The 10747-nt window shown below is 34.3% G+C and overlaps 1 protein-coding gene across 2 annotated transcripts; it reads right to left on the bottom strand.

The window, feature by feature from the left end:
* Window positions 1–573: 573 nt before the first annotated feature.
* LOC122518781 lies at window positions 574–10139 on the bottom strand. 2 transcript variants are annotated; one of them, XM_043637876.1, is made up of 16 exons: window positions 9618–10139; window positions 5476–5785; window positions 5023–5358; window positions 4710–4957; window positions 3723–4631; window positions 3463–3642; window positions 3176–3374; window positions 2844–3082; window positions 2524–2651; window positions 2160–2430; window positions 1867–2083; window positions 1659–1784; window positions 1499–1581; window positions 1304–1428; window positions 984–1226; window positions 574–750 (listed from the first exon to the last, which is right to left on the bottom strand). In XM_043637876.1, the coding sequence occupies exons 1-16, from the start codon at window positions 9718–9720 to the stop codon at window positions 643–645; spliced, it is 3825 nt and encodes a 1274-aa protein (XP_043493811.1). In that variant the 5' UTR covers window positions 9721–10139; the 3' UTR covers window positions 574–642. The 2 variants fall into 2 exon arrangements, with proteins under 2 accessions (XP_043493811.1, XP_043493810.1); XM_043637875.1 differs by having other exon boundaries at window positions 3723–4957.
* Between the last annotated feature and the right edge of the window lie 608 nt (window positions 10140–10747).

The following is a 10747-nucleotide window of genomic DNA, read 5'->3' as shown; positions in this document are numbered from 1 at the left end:
ATATACGAAATGTTTATAAAAACCATTAATTCGACAATTATGATTATTATTTAATGCACAGGGGGCAAATGAAAATGTGTGATGACGACGACAACTTGATTGATACTTTTTCAAATGTATTATTGTATTCAACTTGAAAAAAGAAACAAAAATTAAAAACAAAACAAAAATAAAACATATATATGTATGATATGTAATTACAAAAAAAAAACAAAAAAAAAAAGAAAATAATTACATAAATGGATGATTATAACAATTAATTATTCCAATAGTTTTGGAACTTTAGTGTATCATACTATAGTCATTTAAACTTAATCGAAATAAGATTTGTAAGTTAATCATTTTCCCAAAGGGGATGACAATTTAAATAATCTTACTATGTATAAATAGTCTCCTTTTTTCGTTTTACCCCACGTTATTTGTTTTTTTCTCTCTCTCTCTCTCTCTCTTTTCATTTCTTTTTTATTTTACAGTTGTCTTCATTTTTATGCAGAGAAAGAAAGGACACTTGTCACGAGCCACAACCGATTCTTACGTTTCTTTTCTTTTCTTTTCTTTTTCTTCTTCTTCTTCTTCCATTTTTTAAAGACTATATTAACTTGACATTTTAAACAAAAAAAAGGAAAAGTCATTTTCCAAATTTCACGTTCTATAATACGGTCTATAGGTTGACATTGGTATATTATTTTTGGACAGGTGCTGAACGTCGCCTTGATCGTATTCAACGTCGTTGTAAATTCCACTTTGATTCTAAAAATTCGAACATTAGAACAATTACTAGGTATGCAATGTGTTATTGTGAAAGATCGAAATTGGATAATGTCAAGATTCGCACGTATATCCGAAATATTATATTGTATAAGAATAAAATCAGATATTCGGTCTTTCACCATGTGAGTCTTGACATTATCCAATTTCGATCTTTCACAGTATATACATATATTTAATATTATAACGTAAATGAATGATGTTGTCATACTAACCGCCAAAGACGACCTGGATTTTGGCCTGGGCACGTGGAACCCGTTGCTGTGTGGTATCAAATCGGCTCTATCCTTATCCTGGGGTTCTGAATCAGAACTGTCTGGATCCGGTTGGTGTCTTTGTCTTGGTCTCGGTGGAGCTTGTAATCGTGGCAGAGGAACCGGTGGTAAAGTTCCGTGAACGTTGATTGGTGGATAACCGAACATTGCTGAGCTGGGTCTTGTTGGGCCCATAGGTTCGGTCTGTTTATGGGGAAAATTTGTAGTAATAATATCTTTATCGTTTTTTTACGTTTTACGATCGGATGTATAATACTTACGGCATAGATATTGGCTGTTGCCATGTGATCACCAAAGTGTGCCAACATGTAGGGTGGCAGGTTAGGTGGTGGCCCTTGTTTTACCGATGCCAAAGTCCCAACCGAGCCAACTCTGGCCAATGTACCTATGATATATCATAATTATATAAAATACGTATATAAAAATGAGAATGATGTCTAAAGATTATATTTTACCAGGAAGCGTTCCAGGTATTCCACCTTGAATGTAACCATAAACGGGTGATCCTACTGATTTTTGTTCGCGTGACCATCTACGACTAGAATATAAATAAATGAATATCAAAGTAATTCTTATATACAATTAAACTAATTGTTCATTAATCAAATGTTTTACCTCCACATCACGAGACAAACGAGTGTTAATACTATGATTATTAAAGCAGCGACAGATGCACCTATAGCAACGCCTAAAACTTCACCGTCAACTTCGCATTGGGTGCCATAGTAATTGCCGGTACATCTATTGAATAAAAATATATATCTTATATATATATATATATATAAAATCAATCACGAATAAAACCAATGACGTTTCAACATACGCGCATTGCATCTGGTCGTTTTGATAGGAACACGTCCCACGATTATTGCAATGAGTCGATGGACAAGACAAACACGATCTACCAGACTCGTTGGAATCATCCTTATGAGGATCTTTTAATCCCGAATTGCAGGTACAGGTAAAACCACCCCATGAGTTCGTACAGGTTGCATAAGAATGACAATCGTTTAATTCCGAGGATGCGCACTCGTCCAAGTCTAGAAGAAAAGAAGTTTAGTTTCATAAAAAGAGAAGAACCGTCTGTTTTCTTTTTCTTTTTTTTTTATATCTAACCTTGCAAATTGGATATCGATCCACGAGGACTGTCCACGTATAACGCGCTGTTTCCAATATTATTGTTTCTCCTATGAATGACACCGAGCAGTTGTTTCTGCAACTCGCCAGCCAAACTGGGTCGCACAGTTCTCGGTTCATAGATGAGCTTCAGGGTTGCGTTAACAAATACTCCACCTTGTCCTTGACTGACGTCACCTTGATATACAGAATTAATAGACGATCCCATATACTCGTCCGAGAATGGCGTCATAGACATCGCAGACTCAATCTGTGAATCAATACACACACACACATGGGTATTACTTTATTATTAATCGAGATAGAATATAAAACATATGAAGTATCAATAAAAGATCCTTACAGCTCTGTTAGCTTCGAAAGACAACGTTTGATAAGATTCTGTATCCTTGTCAGCTAATCCACGATCCCATACAACCTTCCTATCATAAAATCTGTCTATCCTAATGGATACCACGATACTGACGATTTCTATAGGAAAAACAAACAAATAATATTCAGTTTTAAAGTAGATTGATTTTAAAGATATTCAACTTATATTAGAGTGAATCAAAAATTCTTTTAATATTAACACCTTAACTACGGATTGAATACTGTTATTTAACATACAATAAACCCATGAACCTTGGATTCATCCTAATAGAAAATCTTTCGATTACGTACTTTTACACGGTAAGGAGTGTTGTAATCTAGCAAATCCTGGTTTGCAATGACATGCTGATACACCTTGAATCGTGGCACAGGCTTCGTGTTGACTCGCATCGCAGGTACTACTATCCCCAACTATACAAGTATCAATCCTAACGGGAGGCTGAGTTGGTCGTTTGGGATAATTTGGTCTCGGTGATAATAAGCTAGGACGTTGATTGATGTTCGGAGTATCCGGTTGTGGTATTGCTAATCTAAACGTATTCGAATTGATATTTATTTAACTGTACTTCGTGTAATTAATGCTGTACATTGGTGGTATATTTAAAAAGAAGAAAATTACTAACCCGGTGCCAACGACATGAGGAGGCTGAGTTCTGGTTGGTTGAGGTATTGCTTGGGTTGATGTCGAAGTTCGATCAGTATTATCGAATAAATTTAAGTAGGTCCTTTTACCATCGATACTCACAAATCCTTGACCTTCAACTGCAGAAGTTAGAATGACATCAGCACTTCCACCGTTAATGGATACCCTAACACCGTCACCTGATTTATCACGGTAGATCAAATTAGATTTTCTTTTTGTTCGCATCAGTTATATGATTAGTACAGAGATAAAAGGTATACTTCTTACCAGAACTTCCACCTGGACCTTGAACAGCGGAAACCGTGACGTCGAATATATCGACCAAGGATGTGGGTCTTGGTGGAGGGTAAGGTCTTTGCGTAGCCAATCCTGGTGTTCCCGTGTAATCCAAGGTATCATCGAGTACTATTCCAGGCCGAGGTCGATAGGAATATCGATCGGTAGGTACTACAAAAATAAATGAAAAACTTTGTTAAATATAAAAGTTAACAACGCTTAGTTTATCATTGCTTTTAGCAACGTCTTACCTGTATTTTTCGAAAAGGTGCTGCTACTCATCGAAGTATGACTCGTAGTTTTCTGAGTGTTAATCAAAGTTTTTGAATACGTTGTAGTTGGTAAGCTTTCAGTTGGCATCATAGATGATGATGTTGATGTTGTTGATGTTGATGTCGTACGAATTTCTATGATTTCTGATTCGGTAAACGTACTACTTGGTTCCAATTCCATCCTCGTCGTTGTAGTTTCGAAAATTTGACTCGCATGGTCCTTCGTAGGGACAAAAGTGGGCTGAACGTTCGTCTTGGTTGATGTAGGTTCGATCACGCGTACGGAAGAACTCGTTTCTATGTTTAGAGTACTCGTTGAAAATGATTTCGTAGGTTTGACGTTACTCGAAAACGTGACGTCGAGTTTGCTGCTGTCTTCCATCTTCGAATTGATAATCGAAGATTCGACAACCTGATTGGTTTTCGTAATCTTCGTATCCTTTGTTTGACTGTTCAAAGGTATTACAGGTTTAGGTGAATCCGTGTATCGTATCACACTGCTAGCTTGATTATCGTTCTCATCAGATTCGGCACCTAACACTAGTGTATTCTCATTATTTATTTTATCCTTCATATGTGATTGATACTTGTGAATCTTTTTCGTAAAATCTTCGTGTTCACCTTTCTTCATAGGATTATCCTGATCCTCCTGATTATGATTATTTCCTATTTTATTTTCTACAGTTTTGTGATTAGTCGCAACTTCCTCGTTCACGTTCAAAGATTCGTTAGTGGTGTTGAATTCTATTTGTTGTTGATCGGGTTTCAAATCAAAATGTGGCTTTTCGATATGTTTATCGTTGCTTAGATGATCTTTGTCCCGATGAAAGCTAGAATCCAAGTTAGGTGGTAAAGGTTTGTAAGCTGGAATCGGTCGTCTATGAATACCTGGATCGCAAGGAATAATACAATATTTATTTAAATATAAAATCACGAGAGAAATATATGTATAATTAAAATATATACCGGGCCTGTTCCAGGACCAAGGACGATTTCCCGAAGGTACAATTTGTTCCGGCAAAGGTACACCATTTAAGAAAGGCCTGACCGGTCTTTCCGGTGGTAATTGATTAACCAAAGGCCTATCAAGACTTGGTGGCTTATCAAACGGATAAGGTGTATCAGGTGGGGGTGGGGGATTCATTCCAGGTGTATCAAAGTCCGGTGGCAAAGGTGGAACGTCAGAAATTCTCGGTGGTCCCCTATTGTTGATCCTAAAATATCAAATTTGTCGTACGTGTACCATGAGTTTATCGTATATCCTTATACAATTACTAACCTCGTAGCTTGGATTGGTCTCAAAGGTCTTACAGTATTAGCAGCAACATTGACGTTGCCGTTCAACAGTTTAACTATACCCGTAATGATGTCCTGAATATCAGGATTGGCTTGTCTACCAGGCAAGGCAGTTTGTAGAATAGGCGGTGGCGCATGTTCGCTATAAATCTTCTCTTGGCGTGGTTGTCTTGCTTGGTCTATTCCTTGCAAATAGTGTACTGGTTGGTCTTGGATTCCAACCGGCAGCTGTTGGGGCTCCGTCAAGAGATTCCGTCGTCCCTGCGGAGCCCCCTGTCCTTCCCCCGAAATCGAACGACTTGTCGTTGGTATTATATTGCTAAAAAGTAATTCCAATTGGGATTTAACAGATGATACATTATTATTATTATTATTATTATTATTATTTATTACTCGTAAATGTTTAATCTTCCTAACGTGAGATAACGATCATTACCGATAATATTCTCCAGATTTCACTTCGATGTTATTACCGTCTATGTGATCGACGTGTTTAGAAGAAGTTAACTGATCTATAGATTCATCGAGATAAGATTCTCCCAAATCATTTTTGTTATCGTAACTATAGACACTCTTAGAAGTTTCCAATCGAAATGCTGGTGAGGTTCGTTGAAATGTCAAAGATTCTTCTCTCCGATCTAAACCCAAAGTGGTCCTTTGAGGGGTCCTGTACGAGCTGGCGCTTAGTATCAGATCATCTTGCGACGATTTGGAAGATGTTCGATCGTTTTCTATGGCCAAGGTTGCTGAAAGTATCAATAAGATATCATTCCTAAGTAATGAATGTGATAACGGAAACGTGTAAGCGAGTCAGAACACCAAGAAGAGAAAACCTGATCCTCCTGCCCCCCCCCTTCCCCCTATATATCTTTCCGTCAAAGGGCAAACGTGGACGAGAATCAATCTAAAGGTGGTGGTGGTGGTGGTGGGAGCAAAAAATCGATGAGATCGAGGAACGATTACCGAAACGAACGGTACTCGAGCGGTTGACATTCTCGAGGCCGGTGTATCGAACTCTTCGAACTACCGCTTTGACGTTCTGACGTCTTTGAAAGTACGACTACTCTGGATTCTTTCTTCTTTCTCTCTACGTCTTCCTTTTTTCCTTTTTATTTAACCCTTTTACGGTTCTTTCTTTCGTTCATTCGTACGTTCATTGGTTCATTTTTACAACAATGCATATACTGTATCAAAAATATGTCGGTCGAATATATATATTGTATATTGTATATTATAATTTATAATATATACTTTTCGTGTGAAATTGTCGTTATTTTTATACTTTTAATTAGAAAGATAAAAAGAAATGTTATTTAATTATTTTAATTGATTACAAATTTAGTATTCTCTATTGTACTTTTAGTAATTAAATATATCAAAATAATGTGGAGGTTAGGAAATTTTGTTAAATACGACTGAGTCGATAAAATATCGGTCAAGTTATATTATCTATGATCATTTACAGATAGTTATTTTACCGACAGTTATATTTATTCAATCTGTCGGTAATATTTAATCCAATCAGTGATCAACAAATAAAATGATTTATTTTAATTAACTTCCTATATATATATATATGAAATAAATTTTACAGAGAAACTCATAATTGCAGTCCCTGGAAAGTGTGAATATAAGGATAAGAAATTTTAGAGAACAGGCCTGTCTCATCATTTTTCTTAAGTTCTCTCTTCCATTCCATTCAACGAAGCGCAACGCAATTTAAGTGAAACTAAAACTTTGCTATAGGATCCGTTGCACATACGTATACAAGATATGGTTGTATACCGCATGCATATATTGCGATCTTGTCGATAACATCCAATCCTCGACCTGAATTCCACCTTTGAATCTATTTAATCCATTCAACCCCGTTTAATTAACCGTTTCTACGATACACCTTGCCAACAAATTTGTTTTTTTCTCTTTCTTTATTTTTACAAAGACAGATATAGAATGAATCAAATACCGAGATTAGGAATCTAATCTAATTTATTTATTAATACTAATTGAATCAAATTTTAATTCGAACAAAATCACGAAGCGTTCGTTTCTTTTTCAGTTCTGATTCCCTCAGAGGTTAGGTTGCTACGATCTAACTCTAATTGGTCATTAAGATCCAATCATAGTCCGCGAATTAAACTTACCGTATATAATCCCGTTTTTTATTTAAACAAAATATTACGTAACTATTTATTTCAATCAATAATTTAATATTTTTCTTTTGTCAAACGTAATCGATCCTACGTAGAAAATTTATTCCTATTTATATAGATATATAATTAAAATTTTAATTCATTATAATATTAAGTGTAACACCGAGAAATATAACGGTTAGCTACGTAGAGTATTAAACATTCTTTCTATGTTTCTTAAGACATATATATATATATAGTAGAACCGTGAGAATGTTAAGCAAATTGCAAAGCAGACTGTCTTCTTGTGTCTTCTTAGAACTGCATTCCATTATCTAGTACTTCAAACTTTACGTAATAGATACTTGCATGCAAACCTAATTTACAGATATATTATTCTATACTCGATAATTATTACAATCATTATGTTGTTGATCTCGTACAAATCCTACTATAAATATATATTACTCATGTTAGATTATAAAAATTGAATGAATTTATAAACTATATTATTTTATACTCGATAATTATTGCATTCATACATGTTGTTTATCTTACAAGAATCTTACAATATATATTACTCGTGTTAGATCGTAAAGATTCAATGAATTTATAAATATATGATTGATTTCTTATTGTTGTTACTGTCGAAAGGGTTTTATCCGTGGAAACGTAGACAAGGTAGTATGTACCGTGTCTCTCGAGGCGGTAACGGCAGAGTTAACGGTACACCCCATTCTCCAACCTAATATTTATTCTTTTCATTGGTAAACGCGACATTTCGTTTGCCCCGTGTCAGATAACTTCGTCAACTCAATCTTGTATTGACAGATTCGTCACGAAGATCTAGAAGTAAACTCAAACAAAGATATACTATACTTTGATATTCGGTGACTATTTTTACTTCATTTTATCTTCCCTACAAACAAAATATTACTTTCCATTGATTATGTTTCTAAAATTCAATACTATTCATCTACTTCATCTATTCTTTCTCTGTTCAACTACATAGAAAATTGAATATATGTAAATTAGTATACAGGTGTGCGTTGATGCTTTGTAATAATAAATATAATATAAATAATTTGATTATTAATAATAAATTATTAATAATAAATTATTAATAATAAATAATATAAATTATTAATAATAAATAATTTGATTATTATTCATTTAATTTAATCTTCCCTAAAAAAGAAAAATACTACTTTCCATTGATTATTCGTCGAAAGTTTAATATTATCGATTTATACATTTCTGTTCAACTACGTAGAAAACTTGATGCATATAAGTGTATACAGGTATATTTGTCAGGTGCGTTATTGTCGCGCGATTTCGTGACACTTTCATGGTTTAATGCGGTTGAGCGAAAGTCGAGAAATGACGAAACCCTATTCCGGATATACCTTCTTGGTGTCGTTGATCTCACATCCTTGTATATTATGACGTTGAAAACGTTCATTTATGCTAATTTATCTCGGAATGTTCTAACGTTATCTATCGATCTTTCGATCGTACGAAAATATCTCGAATGAAACAACGTTGACGAGATAAAACCGTTTCTTTTTTATTTTCCATACGGGCTTGGGAAAAAAACGGTAACGTTGCAAGCATGCACGCACGTTGTTAGAATCCTACAAGTTTCCTAAATGTTTTTTTTTTCATATTTAAGTATTCTACGAAGAGATGAGTAAATCAGTCAGTCAGGTATAGTGAAGAAAAAATAAAAAAAAAAAAAAAGGATCCTCAGAGAAACACGGTTTACGTTCTATGCAGCTTTCACCTCGTCGTTTAAAGAGACTCTTTTAAAACCATTGATTTCCTTTCTAACATACCTTTTGTTCCTATAAAACAATCAACTATTTTGCATATCTCATGCAGTTGTTTTTTTTTTCTTACAGAGATATTAATCAACTTTGTCGAAGAACGATTATTATTCAATTTGATTTTTCTCGATTAATATTCTCGTTACATATTATATTATTATCTATTTTCAAATCCTATTTTAAATATGATTCGTTTGACGTAAGATGATCATCATTACGAATAGAAAGTGTTTGTCTTTTTGAAGCGGTACGCACCATTGTGCCAGATTATCCGGATGCGGATACGATCCACTTACGGGTTTGAATTTCGCCTCGTATTTTATACTACCTTGCATATAAATGATTAATTAAGGATTTTTTTTGGAAATTTTCACGAATGATTTACATTTATATATATTATATATAAATTTTGTTGATTTCTTTTATAGAATTCTCTATTAGAGTCCAATAAAATGAGTAAACTATAATATATTATATGTATAATAAAATATAATACATTATACACAACATATTACAACAAATTAATTAAAATTTAAATGAAATTCATATTCCCTACTATTTCCCTATAAGATCCATGGCTTTCGATCAGCCGTTCAACCGCAACGATTGCTATAACTTACCGGTAGTTACGAAGAGAATGGTCAAGGCCGATAAGGCCTTGGGCCCGGTCAATCCCGACATGTTAGTTCTTCGTCGTCCTGTTAGTTGATACACTCGAGACATCAAAAAAGAAAAAACAAAAAGGAAAGAAAGGGAGAAAGAAAAAAGGAACAGGTAAACGGGGTTCCTTCTATCGAAGGTCGTTCTTAGGTATATCAAGGTCAACTGAATGATAGTATATTTTCTTGAAATATTAAGTAGCTTTATCAAATCCAATGAAATTGTCTATGCGAAAGGAATCGTGTAATCGGTATAGGGTCGCCATTTTGAATCACGAGCCTTAAACTCGTCATCAACAATCAGCTACTACCGCAACTTCACAGGCATCGTCCGCCATTTTATTTTTCCTTCTTCTTCTTCTTCTTTCTTTCTCTCACTCTCTCTCCCCCTCCCTTTCTCTTGGTGTATCCTTATTCTTCCACCTCTTCTTCTTCTTCTTCTTCTTCTTTTTTTCCCTCTCTCTTTTTTTCTTACGTATTTTGTTCTTTCTCAGTCCTTGCACTCTCGCAACACACACACACAAACACACACAGACACAACACAACGTTTGACCTACTTGCCGAGGAACAGTCTGGTGTAAAGAACCAAGTTTTCGGCCAAGACACCGAAGACGTCCTTTGCTCTTCTTTCTCTTTTTCTCTTTATTTCTTTTTTATTTCTTGCTTTCTTTCCTTTTCTTTCCCTTTTTATCTTCTTCGTCCTTACACTATCAATAACTTCTTGGATATTCTTCTTCTTCTTCTTCTTCTTCTTCTTCTACTTCTTTTTTACATCCTGCTACAAGTTTGAAGGATCCGATAATTATTATATTATTTTATGATCCTCTTTGAAACGCAAACTATTTCTTTTCTTTTTTATTAATAATAAAATTACGAATTATTTTAAACACAAATTACAACAAAAATTATCAATGATTTTCACTAAATTATTTTTAAATGTGTGATTTAGATTTTAGTTTCTTTTTTTTTATTTAAATAATATTTTAAACTGTTATAGAATCAAATGAACACCGTTTCTGTTGAAGATACTATTCTAGTTTGTAATTTGTTTTTTATTTTTGAATAAATAAAATATTATCCATCAGGCGCGA

The sequence above is a fragment of the Polistes fuscatus genome, unplaced genomic scaffold, assembly GCF_010416935.1.
Source record: "Polistes fuscatus isolate 324 unplaced genomic scaffold, CU_Pfus_HIC Scaffold26, whole genome shotgun sequence".
Taxonomy (NCBI): domain Eukaryota; kingdom Metazoa; phylum Arthropoda; class Insecta; order Hymenoptera; family Vespidae; genus Polistes; species Polistes fuscatus.
The sequence above is the reverse complement of the archived record's forward strand: the minus strand, read 5'-3'. Positions and strand labels throughout refer to the sequence as shown.